Source organism: Phaeodactylum tricornutum, chromosome 18 (genome assembly GCF_000150955.2).
Source record: "Phaeodactylum tricornutum CCAP 1055/1 chromosome 18, whole genome shotgun sequence".
Classification (NCBI taxonomy): domain Eukaryota; phylum Bacillariophyta; class Bacillariophyceae; order Surirellales; family Neidiaceae; genus Phaeodactylum; species Phaeodactylum tricornutum.
The window spans coordinates 48,736-71,595 of record NC_011686.1 but is presented as its reverse complement, the minus strand read 5'-3'; the positions used below and the strand labels follow the sequence as shown (position 1 = coordinate 71,595).

Below are 22,860 nucleotides of genomic sequence, written 5' to 3'. Positions count from 1 at the left end.
TCAAAGTTCTTGAGCCCAGTGCGTCGAAACCAGTTGGTTACACTTGGATACCTTGTCATATGATTTTTGATATCAAAATGGACTTCACTTGCAAAGCCAGATTTGTCGCCGGGGGACACATTACAGATCCGCCGAGTTCAATTATTTATGCTAGCGTTGTTTCGAGGGACAGTGTTCGAATTGCGTTACTTATTGCAGTGTTGGATTTGATGCAAATACTTGGTGCTGATGCACAAAATGAATATTTGAATGCCGCAGTTCGAGAAAAGGTATATACAACATGTGGTCCAGAATTTGGGAATTTGACGGAAAGTCATTATGCAATTATTGTTTGAGTGTTGTATGGTTTGAAGTCAAGTGGAGCTGCTTGGCATGCTCACTTAGCTGCAACAATGGAAGAATTGACGCTTACCTCTTGTATTGCAGATCCAGATGTTTGGTTAAGACCATTTCAGAATGAAGGTGGTCTCGAATTTTATGAGTATGTGCTTATTTACATGGATGATTTCCTATGTATCAGTCATGATCCGAAAAGTATCCTGGATACTATCGGAAAACATTTCAAGCTTAAACCGGAATCGATTAAGACAACGGAGACATATTTGGGAGCGAATCTTGGACACTTTTCACTTCCCGATAAGCCAGACAAACCGCGATGGTCTATGAGTTCGACGAATTACGTGAAACAAGCTGTCGCGAATGTTGAGAAAGATTTGAGCGAAATCAAAAGAGGTTTGCCTAACAAAGTGTCATTGCCAATGTCGACAAAATATCCACCAGAACTTGATGTTTCTCCTGTGTTGAATGCAGAGCATGCTAACTATTTTCAGTCTCAGATTGGTGTTTTGAGATGGGCAGTTGAAATTGGTTGTATTGATATTATGTGTGAAGTATCTATGCTTTCATCATTTCTCGCGATGCCACGAGAAGGACACTTGAGTGCTGTTCTTCATATTTTTGCTTATTTGAAATCTCACAACAGGTCTCGACTCGTGTTTGATGATTCATATGCTGATATTGAGAACCATTTTATAGATGGTGCAGATTGGACGGATTTTTATGGTAATGTGAAGGAACCTATTCCGCCGAATGCTCCAAAGCCACGTGGTAGGGCTGTGGAGATTACTGCTTTTGTTGACGCTGACCATGCTGGAGACAAAGTCACTCGTTGTTCACAAACAGGTGTTTTGATATATCTCAATCATTCTCCGATTATGTGGTTTTCGAAGCGTCAGAATTCAGTTGAAACATCTTCGTTTGGAAGTGAGTTTGTTGCATTAAAGATTGCTACGGAGATGATTCAGGGTTTAAGGTATAAGTTACGGATGATGGGAACTCCGATTGATGGTCCGGCTAGAGTTTTGTGCGACAATATGTCGGTGGTACACAATACTACAGCGCCGGAATCAATGTTGAAGAAGAAGAAGAGTAATGCTATTGCATATCACTTTGTACGAGAGAATGTCGCGATGGGAGTTATCAAGATTGCTTATGAGCCGTCGGAAACAAACTTAGCCAATGCGCTAACAAAGGTTCAGTCAGCTCCAGTACGACAGAATCTTATGCGTCAAATTTTATATTGATTCAAGTGAAGAAGGGTTTGCCGACTTTCCCGTTTCGATGAAAACAGTATCGGAACAAATTGCATTTGCAGTACTACGTGTCATTGCATGCAGTGTCAAAGTTTTTATTTTACAAGTTGTGGATCCCTATTTTTTCCCATAGTGGTTTTGAGGGGACACATCTCTCCATGTCCATGTCTATGTTTATGGTTTCAATGTGTGGGACTAGAAAACCCCTACGTCAAGCGGTACATGAGGGTTCATATCCCAAAGTCTATCTGACAAGTCTATAATCTTATGTTTTTACGCCTTTGATCGTCTACGAAAGTATGCAGGATCCTTTCGGTTCCTTAGACAATTCTCGCCCGTTATCGTTGCAGTTTTCTAAATCTATCCTTGTGCAGTAACGACATTCACTGTCAACCGTGACGACCGTGTTCCAAAGGGGGGACGGACACCTATCGCTAGCGGCACGAACGTGACCAACCAACCAACCAAATTATTTTACAGTGAGCCGATTGGATCCAGGCACGTCCCACGTCACGACGGCATCCGTCCATGAGTCACGGCGATCGGAGTTCTCCGCTGGAACCGGAGCAAACGATGCCGTCCGGGACGATCGAGATTGCGCGTCTGCAACGAGTCCTGAATCGCGACGTGCGACGCGAAGTCGAGGCGGCCTGGGATGCGCAGCGACGTTTGGCCCGGTGGGCCTGGGCGGATCCTCCTAGTCTACTCCGACAACGACAACGGCGGTCCGTCACGGAAACTACGAACGCATCCCATTCAATCAATGTGGACGAGAAAAATATCGTCGAATTGTCCAGGGAACAACTCTTGCCTGTATCAATTCCGAACAGTTTTCAACCGTCCGTGTTGGAACCGACCTCAACGCCATCCTTACCACACGTACCGTCAGATCCGAGAGAGTCGAACCAGACGCCAATTCATCCCGTTACAGAACCCAATGGCGTAGTTTTGGAGGAGGAACAAGTGGCTGTCAACGTGCAAGCCGTAGGTACCCAGGGCGTCATCGCATCGCACACGGACGATAACAGTACAGCCAACTACAACGACATTACTGTCACCGACGAACGTGTACGCACCGAAGTTTCCTCTGCCGCACTGTTGGACGAGGAACAAGTTACAGTGCACGAGGAAGCCACTGACAACCACGGCGGAATCACCGTCGGCAACGATACAGCTACGGTCAACAATGAGACCACACGCAATGAACAATGTAAAAATACCGATGGAGACGCACCCAATGACGACACTCTAGCGTACGAGGAAACGATTACGCACAACGAAGCAATGTCCACAGAGGTCGCTTCCTCCGTCGATCAAGATACTGCCAGCGACGAAAGCGTAGACCGGAACGGCGGAACTACAGATGTTGATAAAGCCGGAGTTCTCGAAACTGTCACAGTCCAAGAAGTCGAAACTGCAGCCGAAAATGAAGCCAAGTCCAAACGCTACTGCTACCGCTGAGAACGACGGCGCAGCAGCCATCAATTCTCGGTGAACGGCAATCGGCGAGTTCCGATCTCACCACGCCTGGAGAAGTGCAGTTTGGAGCCCACCCATGTTCCTGGTGGCAATTCCTGTTACAGTACCGGTACAACCTCCACGCCAGACAAAAAGTAGACGCTTTTTAAGGCAACTACAGGATCTTGTTGACACGAACGGGCCACCTACCAGATATCTGTGTTCATACTTTGTGCACTACTAAACTTTATAAGCTGGGTTTTTTCACCATCACAATTGGGTCCTGACAGTCTCGTCGTTGCAGCGGGCGGGGAAAAAGTACAAATGCCGCGCTTCGTTTTCTAAACAGATATCATTCGTTGCTAGCCTTTCCGACTCAAGCTCAGTCCAGACCAACCGACAATTGGTCGAGCCACTTCAACATTGCTCGCATTATATCGGACCAACTATCGTACGACTTGTACCGCACACCGTACTCATTGCAGGTTTCGCGGACGACCGGCGCGATGTGATGCAAGTGGCAATGGTTGATTCCCGGAAACAGATGGTGTTCAATTTGCAAATTAAGTCCGTTGGAGAACAGATGCCAAAATGCCGAGTCGGTGCAAAAATTGTTGGAGGCTTCCACCTGCGCTACGGCCCACGAATCGCGCACGGTAGGATCCAACGTGGATCGGTGCAGTTTCACGACCTTTTCGTCCAACGATAGTTCGTTGATGTGATTGATTTGCGAGAAAAAGGCAAAGATCAAGCCCGAGGTGGTCATGTGCAAGATGACACCCAAACACGCCTTGTACCAAGTTCCGTGCGTCCAAAAGGGGAGCACCATGACGAGACCAAAGTAGGTTACCAAGTGGAACACAAAGGCCGCCGTCCGTGACGGACGCTTCCGATCCGTCCAATCGACGAGTCCGTACAAGGTCTGCTCCCGCAACACGCCCCATGGAATCCAAAAGCATGCGCCAAAGGTAACAAAGGTATAGGCCCAAAACACGTACACCCAGTTGGCTTGGTTGCGATAAATACAGTTTTGCTGAAACTTGCGATGTACTCGGAGAAAGGTTGTGAAGTGGTGCAAATCCGGATCGTGATCAAATTCGTTGGTGAAACTATGGTGCGCGTACGTGTGCTGGTGTTGCCACATGATAGGATTGCACAACCAGGAAATACCCCAGACGGAAAAATCGTTGAGCCAGGCTCGGCGAGAGACAGCAAAGTGGCCGCCATCGTGTCCCAAAGCACCAATAAACCAACCAGCCACACCAAAGAGAAGGCTACCGAGTAGGCTTCCCGTGCAGTGAGCGTATCCGCTAGCTAGCAATGCGGCGAACAGAAAGACGTAGTAGATACTGCGTGTCCATGTGGCACCTCGATCACGGATCGGATCCACTCCTTGAGATTGCAGTGCGTGCGCGACGCGCTGACACAACATGTTGTAAAAGACGTCACTGGCTTGTTCGCTGGATGAAACTGTTTGTTTCGATACTTTTCTGTCTTGCTGTTTGCTGCAAAACGAGGTGTCAATTGTCACTCGATGTTTTTCCAATACACGACGGTGCTGCGAAGTGAAGGGATGGTAGGATTCGAACAAGGCGGTGCAGTCGCGACCGCGTCCCAACAGAATAGCTTCCTTTCCACCGGGATGCCGCGATACATACGTGTGGAGGTCATAGTAGTTTCCGTGAATCATCCACAATAGCAATGGGTCGAGTGTCTTGGACTGGCTCGGGGTAGTCGTAGCCATCCTTGCCATTGTCGACGTTACGCGCATAGAAAAGGCGAGGCGGAAACTCTTGTAGCCGAGCCAGGCGAGAATGAGTGCTTGATACGATGGCTGTGCGTAGACATTTGTTCCTTGCTGTTGTCGATGAAGATTGGGCCCCCAGAGTACGAGTACAATGAGGACGAAGGTAAGGGTGCAAGCATCTTCCACAATCGCCAGCTTGGATGGCGGCGGTGGTTGACAAAAGAGCGCGGAGAACCAGTGATCAAAGGCCAAGTATCCGGCGACGAGAGAAAGTGCCAAATATTCCGGTGAGCATCCCAGAGTAGTAGTTGTTGTTATTGCAGTCTCTCCAAGAGTGTTTGATGCGTTGTCGCGATCAATCGTAGCGCTTCCACTGTAGCAGCAAAGCAGGGCGGCCAGACATACAGCCAATCCCACCCAGTGTTTGGTTTGCGTGTGGAACGTGGCGGAAGCATTCGAATCGGTAAGGGTTGACGAATCGACAGTTTTTGCAACGGAGAAATGGCGTTCGTGGGCCCGATGATTTGTGGTCCACCGCGTTCGTGTGGAAAGGATCGCTGCCCAGGCAAAGCTTGCACAAAAGGCGAAAAAGACGGCCAAAAGTTGCTGATGCTTGAGTACGAGACCGGCGCACAGACTGAGCCAAACGGAGGTCAGTACGTACAGAGATTTGCGTGATGTCGTGTTGTGACGGGACAGGAGACTTTCGGTGGCAGTTTTGGTCGTGGTCGCTTGTACTAGTTTGGAACGTTGCGGCTTCTCCGGCGTGTCGGGCGTCTGCAGAGCGGAAGAATAAAAAGCCAACGGGGACGAGGACGGTGTCTTTGGTAGTGACTTCTTCATGGTGTTGTGTGACTCGGATGCATACAGGTAGATACGTTGGGATGAATCAGTGCCAATCCAAGGGGGAAATGGCCAGTGGTGGAACGAACCGTAACTCGAGATTGGATTCTTTCCAATTCGCGTACCCGGAATCGGCAATCCAGAACGGCGAGTCCTTCAATGGATCGACCGAGTCGTTTCGGTGGGTGTTCAATTGTCGTGTGGAAGGGGAACGTTCAAGATCTGCAAGTAGGTATGACAACCAAAACGAATCGAGTAATGTGTCGTGTACGTTTTTGGAATAGTGCAAGGAGAAGGAACGAGTGATATCGCAGGAAGGAATAGTGAGTGTGTGAGTCAATCTAGAAAATGTGGTTTTGAGATTCCGTGGGGGGAACCCCGAGGATTCTGAAGAATTGCGGTCGGTGACGGATTTTGGTTGGGGTGATCCCTTCGACGACGAGGCAAACAATAGGCATCGGCAGGGTTTTCGGTCTGTCCTTGACACATCTGTTGTTCCATGGGTGGCTGTGACGGACGATCACGGGATCTTTTTCCCGGAGGAGAGACAAAGCCAGAATAGTAGTCGGGACATTTGCACTTATAATTGACGGCATACTCTGACTCATTTTGTGTGGGAGAAAACGAAATCTATCCCCGAAACAGACACGATTGCCAACGAACAACTAGGAATTCGGTTCCGACATTCTTGTAAAATTCCTTCATCGTAAATGTCACGGAAGCGTTTCGAGTATGATTATATTTTGGAAACAGTACCGAAACCCTTCCGAGAACACGGGAAGAGTGCCCCGTAGCGTAGGGTAGATTTCCTCCTTGCCTGTCTTCTGGTGCGCCTCCACCACATCATCGAGTAAACCAACGGATCCGGGAATCTGATCCTCCATCCACACATCGATTCGATCGATCGACCGAATCGTTGTTGCTTCCTTTCGTACATCTTCAAGGACTCGCTGTAACAGCCAATCCTTGTCCATTGTATTTAACAACACCCAGTCTTTCGGTTGTCACTCTCGATTGTGTAACCATTCAGACAAGGCAGGCACTCTACGGCCAACATGGTAGAGCACGCAGCACCTTCCGCCTTGACCGACCAGAAAGTCGCCATTGTCGGTGGCGGAGTAGCGGGATTGTCCGCTGCTTGGCACTTGTCCGTCAACACCGGTGCACACGTCCAACTCTTCGAAGCGGAATCCCGTCTCGGCGGGCACGCCTACACAACCAACGTGGACGGGGTCGACGTGGATATTGGCTTTATGGTGTACAACGAAACCAATTATCCCAACATGGTGGAGTGGTTCCGGACGTTGGGTGTGACACAGGAAGACTCGGATATGAGTCTTTCCGTCAGCCTCGACGGGGGTGACACGGTCGAATGGAGTTCCGACGGACTCGACGGTCTCTTTGCGAATCGCCGACAGCTCGTTAGCCCCCCGTTCTACCGTTTCCTCAAGGACATGATCCGTTTCAATCAGCAAGCCGCCAATATTCTGCTCCTCACCGACGACGATCCCCGCAAACACGTCACCACGGCACAGTATCTCCGCGAACACGGATATTCAACAGAATTTGCCAAATTCTACGTATTTCCCATGATGGCGGCGCTATGGAGTGCCAGTATGGAGGACGTCTTGCGATTCCCCGCCGCCCAGCTCATTGGATTCTTGTGCAATCACAAAATGCTCCAACTGTTCGATCGACCGCAGTGGAAGACGGTCGCCGGAAGGTCGCAGCAGTACACCAACCTGGTACAGAGTATTCTCGGCTTCGAAGCGGTCCATTTGGACACGCCCGTTCACAAGGTGGAAAAACTAGAGGACCAAACCTACCGTCTCGTTACTTTGCGGAAAGAGGACGGCGAGCACGGATCAGCCACCGAAGTCTCCCTCGGCGTGTTTGATCAAGTAGTCTTTGCCTGTCATCCACCCACGGCCCACGACATTCTGCAACGCAGCACTAGTGTGAGCAACAATCCCACCAATAAGGAGCACCAAGATCACCAGCTTCTCCTCCAACTTTTGGCACAGATTGAATACGCCGACAACGTTGTGTACGTCCATTCTGATCCGTCACTCATGCCGAAACGTCGTCACGCATGGGCGTCCTGGAATTGTCTCGGACGCAGTCAACACATGCTACCCTTCCATTCCACCAGTAGCAAAAAAGGCGAAGCCTTTGAAGGTGCCGAATCGGGATTTGGTAACGTTGCACACTCTGCACTACCCGAAGACCAAGATTCATTCCACGAAAAAACAGCAGTACCAGCACAGCCTACGCTGGAAGGCATCCACGGTCGCATGAAGGCAGTCTTTGTGACCTACTGGTTGAATCGGCTGCAAAATCTTGAAACGGACCGCGACATTTTCGTATCACTCAATCCCCACCACGCGCCGGAACCAGCCTTGACGCACCAGCGGGTCATTCTCGCACACCCTCAGTTCAACAGTAAGACGCTCCAAGCCAGAGAAAAACTCGGCGCTCTCCAGGGAAAGGACGGTCTCTGGTTTTGTGGTGCCTGGTCCGGGTACGGGTTTCACGAAGACGGATGTCGCGATGGATTTCGAGTCGCCACGGCCATGTCCGCTGTTCCCTTACCGTGGGTGACGGAGGCGCGGGCTACTGACGAGACTCCTAGTACACCAGATGCACTCATCTTGCCACCACCGGATCTCTCGAGCAATCACACCCGAATGACCTTGTGGCAAGCCCTGTACCAACGTGTCACGTACGATTTGCCCGTCGCAATCTGCCGACAACTTTCCTTTTATTTCATGAAGCAGGCCGTCCAAATGGGTCGCTTGCGTCTGAAGTTTAACGATGGATCCGTGGTTAGCTTTGGCGACGGCACACCGTGTGGCTGTGACACTAGTGACGTGACAATTCGCGTATTTGATCCATGGTTCTTTGTCAAACTGGCGACCGAATACGACCTGGGTCTCGCACGATCGTACATGGCTGGGCATTTCATTGTGGAGCCTCTCGAAAAGACGTCATCCTACCATCCTGTCATTCGCCCGGAACATGCGTCCGAGGAAGCAACCATCACTCTGGGTGATCCGATTGGCTTGACCCGTCTCTTTTTGCTGCTGATCGGGAACCGTGATGACAATGCTGCAAAAGCACACATACCTCGTCGAGCGGGTCGGGGGCACAAGTACGCCAACGCGTTGTCCAACGCATCGGGATTGGTATTGGCTCAGATGGGTTCCTTCGTCAATTACCTTCGCTACAAATTGACAATGGACAATTCCGAACGAGGGGGTAGCCTAAAAAACATCCACGCGCACTACGATCTTTCCAACGATCTATTCAAGACTTTCTTGGACAAGGAGACACTTATGTATTCGTCGGCGATTTACGATGCCGTGCCTGCTCCACGCCCGCACTCTGGACTCGTCTTTCGCGGGTCCCTCGAAGAAGCACAGTGGCGTAAGTTGGATACACTGTTGGATCGTGCCCAGATTCAGCCCGGACAAACGGTCCTGGACATTGGCTTTGGTTGGGGCGGATTGTCTATTCATGCCGCCAAAAAGTACGGATGCAAAGTGACTGGTATAACGCTTTCAGTGGAGCAAAAAGCACTTGCCGAAAAGCGCGTCAAAGAAGAAGGTATTGAGTCCCTCATTACGTTCGAAGTCGTGGATTATCGGACCTTTTGCGCGCGCAAGAGCAACTGCGGTATGTTTGACCGTGTGCTGAGCTGCGAAATGATTGAAGCTGTTGGACACGGTCATTTGGTAGAATTCTTCTGGGCCGTCGAACAGGTCCTGTGTCGTGACGGCGTCCTTGTTATGGAGGCTATTACGACACCAGAAGAACGATATGAGAACTATTTACGTTCGACCGACTTTATCAACACCATAATCTTTCCTGGCTCCTGCTGCCCTTCCTTACACGCGCTCGTAGACGCCGCCTACCGAGGATCGACGTTGACGCTAGAGCACGTCGATAACATTGGACTGCACTACGCCCAAACTTTGGCTGAGTGGCGTCGTCGTTTCAACGCCGAAGAACCCTTTGTGCGCCAGCTTGGTTTTGACGATGTCTTTTTACGGGCCTGGAACTATTACCTGACATACTGCGAAGCGGGTTTCTTTTCACAAACGGAGAATTGCTTGATTTTGGTCTTTGCCCGACCAGGATGCAAGGCATTGACGGCTTTGTGCGAGACGCGGTCAGTGGTGCAAGCATCACCTTTTAGCGACAAGGAGATCGAGACTTTTGTGGCCGAATGCAAATAGGCAATTGGCAAGTAAAATGATCGAACATATAGCTTCGATATGAACTAGATGTATTTACGGTCGACCCGGCTTGACATAAGCATCAAATTGATCCACGCTAACGTAGGGTGGTGACATTTCCAAGTTCCGGGAGTCTTGTTGAGCGATACAGTCTATGCGTGATTGCCTATCTGTATGGCATTGCTCTATATACATATACATGGGTAGGACAGCCTTACAGTCAATATTCCTAAACAAATGCTACCCCGATCGGTTCTAGTTCTCTTGGTGCCTCTCTCAGATGCAGCCATTGTATTCGTCGTTAGTATCGTGTTCACAATCATTAATTATCCTTTTTCCAAGCGCCTGTTGAATTCCTTGGCAATGCTACATTTGATGAAATTCCTCAGCGCTAACGGTTCTTTTCCGTTTATCGAGTCAATGCCTGAACTAAATGCGAGATAGTCGTCCTAGATACTGCAGCGAATGTAGAACTAAAGGTGTATAGGACACGTTTATCGCATCCATCGACGCAGACGCAAATCTTCGTTCTCCGCTACCTGTGTCGTTTGACGGCCATCCATATGGGCAATTGTTGGGGCTTGCCCTTGAGGCCCGTAATAGAAGGTCCCCCAATAAGAGCAGTTCTTTTGACCCTCAACTCGCATCACCCATTCCATGGCAAAAGGCAGCCTTCCGTGTCTTTTGTAGAACAATTCTTTCATTTCGTCGTAGTACGACTTTCGTGTGAAATGGTTGCTAAAGAATAAAAAGGGCGGAAAGTTTGAGGAATGTATGAAAGACACAGCAAACGTAGTGTAGCTACCAGAGCTTCACTAGTATGTCTTTTTGTTCATCCATCTCTCCACGAAACTCCATTGCATACTTACTTGTCACTCCAGATCCATGTCTTGATGAGAGAAATCCCATTTACATCGTTCACGGGCGTTTCTTCGGCATAGCATGTATTATTCCCTTCGAGATCTCCCCGTTGAATATTGGGTCTCAAATTGAATCGCACCAAACGAAGCACCGCAGGAAATTGATCATAGGTCCGCACAAGCGCAGTATGGTCAATATCCTGAATAAATGGCATGTCGTGCTGTATGACATAAACGAACTCCGTCTTGACTAGATCCATGGCCTGATAGACGGTTCCGGTAATCATCAATGAATGATTGCTCGCCACAACTCTCTGATGCGTTTCGTTGTAGACGGTTCGGAGCCTTTTGACGTACTCTTCCAGTCGCGGTTCTGAGTTGTTGTGAATCCTTCGAGCTTCCTTGTTGAGACCATCGACAGATATGATGAGGGGTGCGGTAGGACAGAGTCCTTTCAGCCTTCTAATCGAATGGATAGTGCGGTTGATGATCGCCAGGGAGGGAGAAGTCGGAATAAAATTCGTAGTCAGGACGATAGTGGTTTCATTGCATGATCGGTGCGCTTGCCGCATCTCTGAAAGTACTGTCGTATCGTTGTTAAAGTCGCCTTCAACCTTCCATGGTCTATCGTTCAACGCCTTCATTGTCGTTCCTGGAATATCGACGCTGCCAGCTTCGGTGTTTATTGATGTGGATGCGACTGGAAATCTAAGCTCATTGAGTGGACGTCTCCAGATTATGTTGACGATCGTGTGCGTTAAAACAATCATCAGAATAACGTTGGAGTAGTTCTTCTTGTAACCTTGAAGCTTCATTTGCATCGTATTCCTTGACTCTTATTTGTTTCTGATCATCCTCCGTAAGGTGCTCTTACGATGTGACCCGATTTTGAAAATCGGTGCGATCCAAGGTCCTTTATGCCATTTTAAATGGCAAATGCCTCGGTCTATCTCACACGTCATTCCTTTAGAAACAAATGTCTAGTAGATTACCTACCGCATGATGATTTTGTTTGATTTTTGGTACTATCCACAGTATACTGAGTAAATATTTACGGTTATCATTCGTCTATGCCCCCTGCAGAAACTTAATTATCTACATGTGTGATACGAACTTTTTTGAATCTAGCGTGCGCCCTTCTGTTAGTTAAGTTTGTCGAGACTCTCAAGTCACGACGATCGAACGATAGGGGAGATGGTACAGTGAGTAGCGCGTGGAATGGCCGAACAACGGTATTTTCCGTCGGCCTACCTATTTTCCAAGACCAATCAATTCCAGTAACCCTCTTCCTTTACCAAAGCAGGGTCTTATCGCGCAAAAGAACGCGCGATCCGCTCCCTACGGTACTGCCGTGACGCCCACACTCCATCCAGTCTTCCGTCGATCGCGGAGTTTTCTACGTCCCGGGCACTCGCGCATTCCCGAGCCTCTCTCGCCCGATCGCAGTCCATCACAGCCGCGATCGTTATCACGCTCACGGACGTGGGACATTCGGTTTCGTCGAGAGCGGTACAGCAACCAAGTACACAATCGCTTCCCTTTGCTCTTTTCTACCACTATTACCAGTATTGGAGTCTTGAATCAATCTATAACTCTCTCTCTCGATAGAATGGAGATGATACCGCACGCAGTTGAGAAAGAGAGCCCAGACGACGCTGCCGGCACGGGAAACGGGAGCCGCAGCAGCGTGGCTTCCGCGTTTGTTTCGGGGCATCGTGGTGTTGTGGTAGACGAGAACTCCGTCAACATTGTTTTGGATAGTGCTCGCAACAATCAGCTTAACACGACGACGACGAGTAGCGCTTCTGCTCCTGCAGAGATCCTTCCCGAAGCGACGGACGGCAGATGTTCGGAGGAGGAGGAAGAAGAAGATGACTACGAATACGAAGACGAGGAGGATGCCGCCTTTACCGGCTTTTTGGTAGATCATCCGCTCGTCGCAGCCACCAACGCAACTCCGACGGTATCCGCTTCCAACGTGTCCTCGGGAGAATCTTCCGATGCTGCGGTAGCTCCTGCGACAATCCAGGACGAGGAAGAACCAGCGGACGCGAAGCAGCGCTGGCGGGAACCCTCGAAAGATGCCGTGAAAATGAGTCTCCGGGCGGAAAAGGAAACTTCTGGGGGCAAGCGGCGCCTCGCACAAGATCTGTACCGTATCATGAATCAGGATACCAATAAGGCAGGCTTCTCCTTAAAACCCTCCAAGGAAGACTCCATGGAACGTTGGACAATCAAGCTTTTCAAGTTTGACGAAGACAGCAACCTCGCGAAAGATATGCTCGTCTTGGGCTTGGAACACATTGAGCTCGAGATGTCCTTTCCGGAACAGTATCCCTTTGAACCTCCCTTCGTCAGGGTGTCTCGCCCACGTTTCAAGCGACAAACGGGCTTTGTCATGAACGGGGCCCTTTGCATGGAGTTACTCACAAACGAAGGTTGGAATCCCATTAATGATATCGAATCCGTGATTGTTTCCGTACGATCACTCTTGGTGGTTGGCGACGGCCGACTCGAGGCCGCCTGCAACCTTGCCGACGCCAAGTATCGTTCTCTTCTTGATGCGGCTGTAGAAAGTCAATCGCCAAAGCAGGAAGCTTCGGCGACCGCCAGCGATAATGCTTCAGCGTCCAAGCGATTACGCAAAAACTCCGAAGGAGACATCGCCGTTATACCCGAAGCGCGGCGTCGAATCGTGAGCGACCAAGGTGGATCTTATTCTGTATCGGAAGCACAGTCTGCTTACTCGCACCTGTCCGATTACCACAAGAAAAAGGGCTGGGATACGTCGGGTTGGTGGGCTCGCAAGGGATGAAACCAGACTGGAAGAATTCTCAGGCAGCTAGGAGCTCCCATACGCTTTATACTTTCAACTGCATCTTAGAGCAGCAACAACACGTATATACCTGACGGAAACACTAATGAAAATAGTAGATTTTATACCGTCGCACGCATTTACCACACTTTGTATTATACAAACGAATCAATTTTTGGCTCCACTTCCAGTGAGAAAATCCCAATTTGAAACCCAGACGGATCGGTCGCTGAAGCAATCTTACAACTGACACGAGTGGTAATCTTGGAGCCTGTGAAGCGCGTGCTCGTCGAGGCTAGAGAGCAGTCCAGTGCAATTTCTAGAAAAAGTGAACAAAAAATTGCCTACTCTTTATGACAGTGTAATGCAAGAGCAACAACCAAGACGAGTCTATTCGTTTATTGCCTAACTTTAAAGAACACATATATGAACCGTATGGTAGACGCTTCGTGCAATGGTACATTATCAACGTGTTGAAATAATCGAACGGAGAGATGTACACGGCTGGCCCTCTGTAACCTAAAATGTGCACGTTCCGGACATTGGTTCCAACTTTTTCGGAATCTGCTACTACAATTCCGCCGGAAACGCAAATCCCTGATCGACGCAGTACGGCTGTTGCCCCAAATCGAGGGCATCAGGATGCATGATGGCACCAATGATACCGCCAGCCAATATACAAAAGGGGGCTTGAATACTAAAGGCGACCGCCATCGTGAGCGCGATCGAGAAGACCATGGCATCGGCAGCACCTGAAATGGCCGACTCCCAAAGCGTCACGCAGGCGGCACCGACCAAACCAATGGCCGTTGCGTTGACTCCTTTCAAAACTGCCTTGAACGTGTCGTTGTGACGGAGACGGGCCCAGAACGGAACCATTCCAAAAATAAGAATCACTCCTGGTCCAAATAAGCCAACGTAGGCAACCAATGCTCCAGGAACGCCCTTGTAGACGGCGCCGAGGTAGGCTGAAAAGTTGAATAGCGGACCAGGCATGGATTGCGCGAGTCCGAGACCTTGCAAGAATTGATCCCTAAAACACAAACAGTGAGAACACGGCTAAGCAAAAGCAACTCAACTTTTTCCACATACGAGCAGACATTTTCCGTAAGCAAGGCACTAACTCACTTGGTCATCCATCCCGGGACAACTTCATCCTGAAGCATAGGCAAGACGACTTGGCCTCCACCAAAAATGATAGAACCGATACGGTACATGGTTTCGAATATCTTGAGATAGACATTGTCGACTTCGGCCACATCCACGAGAATAATAACGAGGATCAAAATGCCCAACCATAAAAGAAAGATCAAGGCACCAACCCATAGCGGAATGCCAATGCCTGTATTTGTAGAAAAAAAGACAAGATGAGTGTAAGCCAGTCGTTATTACACGCTACGCCACGGAAGTATAATTCTGATTCGTGAATTGACTTACGTTTCATAGTTTCGTCGGAATCCTTGTCCCATCCTTTACCAGGACTGGCGTACGTAGCAAAGGGTTTTTCTCGCTTGGAATCGAGGTAGGTAACGAGACCTCCTAAAGCCAATGTCGTGGGAAAGACCCACTGCGAACTGGCCGGATCAATGTCGTCGTCATTGTTGAGCACAATAGCCACGAGACAACTACAAAGTGCCAGGATGATACCTAGCGAATCGAGTTTAATGGCAAAGCCATAAAAGGCCTTGAAGACTAGGGAGATCGCGGCGGGCGGTAGACCTATCAAATACCAGGGTGGAGAATTAGGATCGACAAATGCATCAATCAAGGCTCCGCACAAAGTCAAAATAATCAATCCGGGCAAATTCCAGAGGAAGAATGCCAGGAGGCCGCCCAGAGGTCCTGCTCGACTGAGTGCTGTCGAAATAACGAGTTGCGTGGAGGTTGGACCTGGTAGACCCTAATATTTCAACAGCGAAGAGAGATTGTGAGCGTGTAAGAGTGCTTTGGTCATGAAAACGTTTGTGCGACGTAGCGTACCTGTCCAATTGCGAAGAGTTCCGTAAAGGCTTCTTCGTCCAACCAATCGCGCTGTTCAACTAAATGATCACGAAGAATCGCCACGTGCGCCTGGGGTCCCCCGAAAGCGATCAATCCCAATGGCCAAAAGGTAGTAAAGACTTCCCACATGCGTTCCTTCCAGGGTGCGTCCGGAGAAACCCTCATGTGAACCTTTTTCGTATCGATTTCGTCTTCCATCTCGTCTTCGCCGTTTTCGACATCCACCGTTTCCATGTAGTCGTCGTCTGTCTTTCGCTGTTGCTCCGTCACTGCAGGGGCATCCACAGGCTCTTCTTGCTTTTCCTCTTCCTTGGGACTCATGCTGCTTTGGTTGTTGCCTTCTATACTGGTGCTGTACAATGCAATAGCGATTCGTTTGGTCGAGCAATCCAAACAGTACAAGAGGTCTGTCGGATGTAATGGGCAAAAACGGTGAGTTTATAGCTCTCACCAATGTTTGGTTTTAGAGATTGACTGTGAGACAAAGGGATGGGATTTACTGACAATGTCAACTTCTTAAAGTCGCCAACTGGTAACACACGATCGACGTCAATGAATGAGAAAACACGGTTGCAATGTCACCCACCGTCACAGTCAGCTCGAGTCAGAATCGTTCGAGGCCACCCAGCATTCCTTCGACAGAAGATTCGTTGACGGTTGGTACCGTATCGTACTGTACATCATGTACGATGAATAGCGAGGTGTCGCCGCGAGAAATCAAAAGCGTATTTGGAGCTAGAGCAAGCGTTGTGTGAATCTGAAAGATTCGGGACTTCCTGACCAACTTCCACCGAAGCTTTTGCAGATGGGAGGAATTTCGTGATTATGATTGGCTCACATATATCTCGTTTCAAGGCATCATTCCTATCCTTCACCGTCAACTATTTCTATTGATACAACTTACCACACCTGTATGCCTTACCTTTACAACGACGAGTTCACGGACGGTGTATCTGTTGTAGCAAAGGGTCGAACGAAATACCGTGCGCATGAACCAATCATTGTCAAGTCACGCAATGGGCATAACACCACAACTCCATTGACCGGTTCGCCGAGGCACAGTACGGCGCCGACGGAAACGCAAAAGCAACGCATGCGGTAGACGAGAAAATGTCTCGGTGCCGATAATAATGCCGTCGATTACCGGCTAGTGGCTGCTTACGACTCCTATCTTTTTGCGCCCGTCTAGTAGGCAGGCAAATATTTTCAGATGTGTGTCAACGAATTCAAAACATACCAAGCACCCTGCCGGAGCACTACTTTTTTGTCATCAGCAAGTCGTGAAGAGTCAACGTTCTCTCGTACTTTCAAGGACTAATCGTCATTGCCAATAGCAAGTTGGACCATATCCTCTCCTTCCAAAATCCAGGTCTTTTCATTGCGTTTCGATCGTATTGCACCGAGCGTCGTCGGAAGGAATACCTCCAGATAGCATCATACGCTTTTATTACATGCAATCCTTTCGAGACAGTCGTTGAGTTCCGGTGTATACAGTCTGTTGGGCGTCTACTATCTGCGCTGTATCTCACCTGTCTACCGTTAGCGCGACAAAGTACAACAGCGAACTATGAGCCGATCTCCAAAAGTACTTTTTACTCACAGAGTATTGCCTTTTCATCTGTTGATCACATTTGCTTACTGTTAGTAGAAACCCTCTATAATTTCTATGGTCCCTGGTATGCCACCTATAAGAGTGCTCGTTAATGTTCGCAAAAACCTGGAAACGTCGTTGTCGCATTATTGGTCCCAATGTTCGCAAAAACTTGGAAACGTCGTTGTCGCATTATTGGAATGCCACCGTGGCCTAGTTCCTACGTCAAGCTCAACATGTCAACAATGCAACCGAGATCCTACTTCGTCCCACATGACGTAACTATTGGGAATATTGAGTGATTGGATTTTTATAGAAAGGCCAGTCCACACCATACAATACCAATAGCAATGGCGAGAATGGAGGAGGCAAAGCTCAATTTTTGCGGAATGTCGGGTCGGTCAAAGAAATCTCCGGCCTTACGTGTACCTTCCCCGATCAAGGTGGTCGCAATGGCCATGGTAGTCATAGTTCCAACGGCGTAAGAGAATAAAAAGGCGAGGTTCCCACTCCAAGTGGCCACGGCCAGGGCCGGTGCCAGGGACGGTGCGCCATCCCAGGAAAATCCGTGTAAAAGACCATTGAAGACGACAGCCCGCTTCTGTGCCGTCTTGATGCCGGCATCGGCGGCTGCGGACGACAGCGACTGTGGCTGCACACCATCGAGTTCGTCTTCCCATTCGCGGGCTTCGCGAATACCCATCATTCCGATTAGGATGAGCGAGAGGCCCACGGCAATCTCCGTAACGTGCGTAGCTCCGGCCACCAATGTCTGCAGACGCGATCCCATACTATTTTTGAAGGTATTCTTGAGTCCAAAGGCCGCGACGCCGATAATGGTGGCGGATACACCGTGTCCCATGCCCCAGAGAGCACCCACACGACCAGCACGGTACCACCGTTGTCCACAGCATCTCGGCAAGAGTGCTGCCAAGTGATCAGGACCTAGGAAATAAAAAAAAATGGCGAGACAATAGTATGAGCACGAATGAATACCAACAAATGCAATGCTTATCAGTAACGCGATCCAAGGAAATGAGTCTTACCCGCAATAGCGTGTAGTCCTCCCGCAAAAAGTCCCCCAGTCATAGCTCCGGTAATGGCAGCGACGGCAACACCCGCTGGTGCCACCATTGCCAGAGAGGTCGTCGTCCGCATTTGCGGTGTGGGGATCTTGCCGTCTACTAGTCTGGCAGTAGTTGACAATGGCGTCGTATGTGTGGAAATGGTACCAGGTCGTACCGCAATCTGCAGAGGTCGTGGAGACGACGAAGTGAAGGCACCCACGCGAAAGACGCAAGCGAGAACGTAAGCAAGGGAAAGTAGACTTCGAGGCGTCATGATTGTGATAGCCCTTGTTTTTCTTTCGATGGAAGAAGCTCACCGGTAAACGACGGTATCGGTGCTGTTCGTCGGTTGTTGATGGTGGCCTTTGGTTGATGTTGCAGTCCGATCACGAGACGCTCTTGTAGTGTCAATCCCAATCAGTGGCGCCAAGGAAAGAAAATGAGTTGACAAGAGAAAAATACCATACATACCGCGTTATCGCGCATACTACTGTCGCACTGTCAACCGCAGCAGTACTGCGTACTTCGAGTGACCCGTCGAACTACCGGCGGCTGAAGAAAAGTACACCCGCCCAAAACTATCAGCAACCTTTTGGTTGAGGTATCCTTTACGTTGGTTGTCTACTAGAGCTACAACGAGCGGCGATGACGTTTGACAGATCGCTTTGGAAAACTCGGAACGTGGCCCCGAGCACGTGGAACCCAATTGTTCCCCTCACTCTCAGTCCCGTACAAAATGGAATCCCAGACGGGCCTGCCCTCGAGAAACGCGAACAAACTTTCCGACCCTCTTCTGTCCGTTCACGATCAATGCTATCGACTCTGACATGGGCATTCGAACATTACTGCCAACGTTCCCACGCTATCCACCAACGCATCGGCCGAGTCGTCATCCTTTTGTTAATCATTGTCAGCTCGCATGGAAAACTGACTGTGAACGAACGAATGAACGAACTAGATGTAAATATAGAAATTATAATCTTTGACCAAAGTTAATTAACGTTTGCCGCAAAAAAGGTTACAATGTGATGGGCACTGATTTCCATCGCGCACGACGCTTTCCCTTTCTCTGCCCATGTTGGGAGATTGCGACGTACTGAAGATTAAAAGGCATTCCTGGTAAACAACCGACTGGAACAGCTATTTTCGAATGGATTCTGGGTTGTAACAGTCCAGCAGAGACAGCTCATAGACAGCTTTGAAATAAAGCAGTATTCTTCAACTTATCTGTCATGATTCAATCCCCAGGAGGAAGGCTCTACATTCCCTTCATGAAACCGAATCATCAGTACATTCGTCTCGGATTTACCAACAGCGTTGTGCCAGTTCCAAACGAACGAGTCCAAATGAAAGTCTTTGCCATCTTTTGACAATCGTTCATTCACGGCCTTCATCCAACCCTTGTTCAAGGCAGGAATCATCGATTTCATCGTACTATCGTCGTCCGGGACCAGCCCACAACAGCAAGTCTCTTTGGGAACATTTTCACATGCTCGGATGAATTCGTCTCGGAGTTTCCAGTGTTCCCACACTCGTAAGGCCGCAGCGAAGGCCTCTTTTTTCCCTTCAATAGTGCGTTGTATATATTCTTCTTGTAGATTGAGTCCGGGTTGTGAAGGGACCTCGAGGGCTCCGATGATGCCTGGTTCGTTTTGCCATTTGTATTCGCTATTCTCCCTTGTCGAAATCATGTATTGCTTCCCCTTAGGAACCTTTTCGCTCTCCATGCTCATGCCTAATAGCTTCATTTCTACGACCTTGATAAGGGCGTTTACTATCAATCGCGTTTGACGCTAGCAGCGGAATATTGCATGCAGTAATCAATACTTGAGCTGAACAGGAGTGGTAGATTGCGACACCGCAGGCTGTCGCAAGACTCACTTCGTTTCCTTAACAGTAAGTTCCCCACGAGATGAACCTGTCCCCAAAACTTATTGGCAGGCGCTGTATTGACTGAATGTGAATAGCCAAATGGTTACGGCGTAGCGGCTTTGTCAAGTTCCCAGACTGTGTCTCTGGTTCTTCTGCCTTCACGGTAATTGCAGTATGAGTCCGCCGTAACACGGGAGAACACCTCCCTAGTAGTGTAGATATTCCTCGTAACCTACGTGCATGGTACGTGGGTAGAATAGATGCGTGTTGTTTTCTTACCGGAAATCGGCCAATCACGATACGAACACCATATCGTAGTTGAACTTGGTTTATATATGACTTTGACAATCGATGAAAAATCGGAAACGAAAATTTGGGTCGCCTATTTGACTTCCTTCGCATCAACGGCAACCATGCGAAGTCAGTGCTATCGATAGTTACCAAAGACAAAACGCTTGTCACAGCCAAGGTACTCCATAACTTTATAGACGGACTACTAATGCAAATGTGGTTGCTCAGTACACTGCTTGACTATTGCCTGATGCTCAGCGACGCCGCCCACTTTTCCCCGACGAAACTTTAATATGTGCCGTGCTGGGTCCGCTTACATCGACTTGTCCAGCCGCACGAGCTGCTTGGCGAGCCACTACGTCCAGCTTAGCAGCATCCTTTTCGGAAACGCCTCCTTGTGCACCCTTGTGTGCACCACCACGATTTCGTCTTCGGCGCGCGTACGAACGTTCGTATTTTGGTAGCCAGCGCTCAGGGTCTGGCTTGGTGGGGGGATCCCTACGGTACAGGCCTTTCTTTTCAAGTTCTTCTAGATATTGCTCCCTACGCTTTCCTCTTTGTCGTAAGACAGATTCGCGACTTCGTCTCTGCTTGTCGTTGACCGGAGCCTCCAAAAAATCGGATGTGTTTATCTTCTTCTTGAGCCGGGGCAACTCCTGTTCTTCCAATTCGGCACCGTTAGCCGCGACCTCGTCGTCGTGTTCGATATTCACTTTTGTTTCGGACCACAGCTTTAAAGCACGCTCTGGGTCAATGTGTGATAACGCTTGCACCCATCGAGCAGTAGCAATCGGATCGTGGCTGTCTTTAACAGTTGCTTCGTACAATTCGGCAGCTTTTGTATAGTTTCCTTCCGCCATGGCAAAGTCGGCGAAAATTTGGTTGTCCCCTGTTTCACGCAAAAGACTCTCGGCTTCCTTAGGAAATCCTTGGCGTTGGTAAATCGAAGCGAGTGTAGCAATGACCGCCCGACTGGATCGAATTGAGTCCGGCAGCGAGTTGAGGAGTGCGATGGTTTGTTTCGCATCCTGCGGGGCACCGTGCAGTGCTTCCTTGTGGAGTATTACATAGCAGAGAGCATGGTCTCGTACAGTCGAGGTTGGAATCTGTTCCAGCAATTGTATTGCGATGTCCATTTCCTTGCCAGCAGAATCAATCTTGCCTTCGAGCTTAGCTGCATGTGCTCGTAAAACGCAGACTCTGCTCGTCCACCAAGCAGCCTCTTCCTCGGAAACAGTTGGTTGGTAAAGCACATGAGAATCATCATTACTTGTCTGTTGTCGCTTCTTTTTGCTTTTTGAGACAGCTGTGACAGACATTGCAAGTGAATCGCATGCACTTCGACAGAGTTCCAATTCATTGGCCTGCAAAGCCAGCGCCGCTCGATTATAGTTTATCAGGCGTTGCTGCAGGGCTGTCATACTTGACAAGGAATCTTCTCGAAATTTTTTGATAGCATCAGCTGGATTTGGCATGGCTAGAACGCGATTCAAATCCTGTACTAGTTGCACCGAAGCCAGTTCGCTCGGTATCGAGTGTGGGGCAACAATACCGTTCCAAAGCTGGCGAATCCATTGCTGATTCACCGCAATACTTGCCAATTCTTTCTGAGTTTCAGTATCGGTCAGACCATCTGCCTCGCAAGCCTCTTGGCAAGCATTTTGAGCTTTAAGCAACATATCCTTCCAACGCTGCGTTCGGGATCCGTCGGTAACCAGTTCCCAAGTCGCCCAGTTGTTAACAAGATCGTAAGGATATTCCTTTGAAGTCTCCACAAACGATTGGATCTCCTCTATCTTCAAAAGATTGTTAACCGTTTCCGAGCGCACGTAGGGAGTCGCATTGGCAGCTACGATCCCAACCATGTTGGTATAAATCTGCATTTTTCGTTCCGCGTCGTCCTCGCATTCTTCCAACAGCTGTCGGTACACCTCAACTGCCGCCGCGGTTTCGGATAGATGGTAGAGCGATTGCGCATAAACCAAAGATATGTCCACATCCGTTACGTCCTTGCATTTATCACGTGCTTGCGCGTAGCGCTGCAATCGATAGAGTGCGTAGACATGAACGGCGTGCAGTTGGGCGCGGACAACGGGAGATGCTTTCTCTATTTCAGACAGTATTTTTTCATACTTTTCGAGATGCAATAGGCTCTTTGTGTACGCTTCGTAAACGCAAGACACCAGAGCCTCGTCTCCCGAGATCGTCGGATTCTGAAGGAGAGACTCACAGACAGCAACTGCACTTTCAAATTCCTCAGAGCGGACTGCCTTCTTCAGATCCTTGAGGGACGACAACGTTTCCTCGTCAACACGAGACATGCCGTTACTCTAAATGTCAGTGTATTTGAGAAGCCAGTGAAACTGAATGATACGGTCTGACAGTGAAGGAAATCGCAACATGGCACAGGCGTGCCATGTTTCTCGTCAGGCCAATCAAAGCGCAAACTCAGTGTCAGCCAAGTTACTGTCAATACACACGGCTT

At 49.1% G+C, this 22,860-nt stretch overlaps 9 protein-coding genes across 9 annotated transcripts; 3 read left to right on the top strand and 6 right to left on the bottom strand.

Moving 5' to 3' along the window:
- Positions 1–2,013: 2,013 nt before the first annotated feature.
- Positions 2,014–3,053, top strand: PHATRDRAFT_48515 (predicted protein; the record flags this gene model as incomplete). The annotated part of the gene is made up of 1 exon (XM_002183115.1): positions 2,014–3,053. The coding sequence occupies exon 1, from the start codon at positions 2,121–2,123 to the stop codon at positions 3,051–3,053; it is 933 nt and encodes a 310-aa protein (XP_002183151.1). The 5' UTR covers positions 2,014–2,120.
- A 379-nt stretch (positions 3,054–3,432) lies between these two features.
- On the bottom strand, positions 3,433–4,794 carry PHATRDRAFT_22510 (predicted protein; the record flags this gene model as incomplete). The annotated part of the gene is made up of 1 exon (XM_002182990.1): positions 3,433–4,794. One exon carries the CDS (start codon positions 4,792–4,794, stop codon positions 3,433–3,435), a length of 1,362 nt encoding a protein of 453 aa, XP_002183026.1.
- A 1,746-nt stretch (positions 4,795–6,540) lies between these two features.
- PHATRDRAFT_29633 (predicted protein) lies at positions 6,541–9,916 on the top strand. Its single transcript, XM_002183114.1, has 4 exons — positions 6,541–7,749; positions 7,921–8,215; positions 8,315–8,606; positions 8,670–9,916. Exons 1-4 carry the CDS (start codon positions 6,696–6,698, stop codon positions 9,876–9,878), a joined length of 2,850 nt encoding a protein of 949 aa, XP_002183150.1. The 5' UTR covers positions 6,541–6,695; the 3' UTR covers positions 9,879–9,916.
- Positions 9,917–10,372: 456 nt separating this feature from the next.
- PHATRDRAFT_38995 (predicted protein) lies at positions 10,373–11,559 on the bottom strand (the record flags this gene model as incomplete). Its single annotated transcript, XM_002182989.1, has 2 exons — positions 10,373–10,616; positions 10,748–11,559. 2 exons carry the CDS (start codon positions 11,557–11,559, stop codon positions 10,373–10,375), a joined length of 1,056 nt encoding a protein of 351 aa, XP_002183025.1.
- A 278-nt stretch (positions 11,560–11,837) lies between these two features.
- On the top strand, positions 11,838–13,686 carry PHATRDRAFT_48512 (predicted protein; the record flags this gene model as incomplete). Its single annotated transcript, XM_002183113.1, has 2 exons — positions 11,838–11,879; positions 12,042–13,686. The coding sequence occupies 2 exons, from the start codon at positions 11,838–11,840 to the stop codon at positions 13,551–13,553; spliced, it is 1,554 nt and encodes a 517-aa protein (XP_002183149.1). The 3' UTR covers positions 13,554–13,686.
- A 240-nt stretch (positions 13,687–13,926) lies between these two features.
- PHATRDRAFT_48511 (predicted protein) lies at positions 13,927–16,115 on the bottom strand. Its single transcript, XM_002182988.1, has 5 exons — positions 16,059–16,115; positions 15,534–15,961; positions 14,991–15,453; positions 14,682–14,895; positions 13,927–14,586 (listed from the first exon to the last, which is right to left on the bottom strand). The coding sequence occupies exons 2-5, from the start codon at positions 15,873–15,875 to the stop codon at positions 14,124–14,126; spliced, it is 1,482 nt and encodes a 493-aa protein (XP_002183024.1). The 5' UTR covers positions 15,876–15,961; positions 16,059–16,115; the 3' UTR covers positions 13,927–14,123.
- A 1,270-nt stretch (positions 16,116–17,385) lies between these two features.
- PHATRDRAFT_48510 (predicted protein) lies at positions 17,386–18,486 on the bottom strand (the record flags this gene model as incomplete). Its single annotated transcript, XM_002182987.1, has 2 exons — positions 17,386–18,090; positions 18,192–18,486. 2 exons carry the CDS (start codon positions 18,484–18,486, stop codon positions 17,456–17,458), a joined length of 930 nt encoding a protein of 309 aa, XP_002183023.1. The 3' UTR covers positions 17,386–17,455.
- Positions 18,487–19,435: 949 nt separating this feature from the next.
- Positions 19,436–20,247, bottom strand: PHATRDRAFT_48509 (predicted protein; the record flags this gene model as incomplete). Its single annotated transcript, XM_002182986.1, has 1 exon — positions 19,436–20,247. The coding sequence occupies exon 1, from the start codon at positions 19,958–19,960 to the stop codon at positions 19,436–19,438; it is 525 nt and encodes a 174-aa protein (XP_002183022.1). The 5' UTR covers positions 19,961–20,247.
- A 382-nt stretch (positions 20,248–20,629) lies between these two features.
- PHATRDRAFT_48508 (predicted protein) lies at positions 20,630–22,752 on the bottom strand (the record flags this gene model as incomplete). The annotated part of the gene is made up of 1 exon (XM_002182985.1): positions 20,630–22,752. The coding sequence occupies exon 1, from the start codon at positions 22,694–22,696 to the stop codon at positions 20,630–20,632; it is 2,067 nt and encodes a 688-aa protein (XP_002183021.1). The 5' UTR covers positions 22,697–22,752.
- Positions 22,753–22,860: the final 108 nt, after the last annotated feature.

Bases quoted from the DNA above. Each gene is read 5' to 3' on its own strand.
- PHATRDRAFT_29633 (XM_002183114.1), top strand. From the start codon at position 6,696: ATGGTAGAGCACGCAGCACCTTCCGCCTTGACCGACCAGAAAGTCGCC. The intron at 8,216-8,314 runs GTCCGCTGTTCC...GGATCTCTCGAG, and splicing joins TTTCGAGTCGCCACGGCCAT to CAATCACACCCGAATGACCT. The intron at 8,607-8,669 runs GTGGAGCCTCTC...CATGCGTCCGAG, and splicing joins ACATGGCTGGGCATTTCATT to GAAGCAACCATCACTCTGGG.
- PHATRDRAFT_48511 (XM_002182988.1), bottom strand. From the start codon at position 15,875: ATGAGTCCCAAGGAAGAGGAAAAGCAAGAAGAGCCTGTGGATGCCCCT. The intron at 14,896-14,990 runs GTAAGTCAATTC...CTACAAATACAG, and splicing joins TTCCGACGAAACTATGAAAC to GCATTGGCATTCCGCTATGG. The intron at 14,587-14,681 runs GTGAGTTAGTGC...TTTGTGTTTTAG, and splicing joins GTCCCGGGATGGATGACCAA to GGATCAATTCTTGCAAGGTC.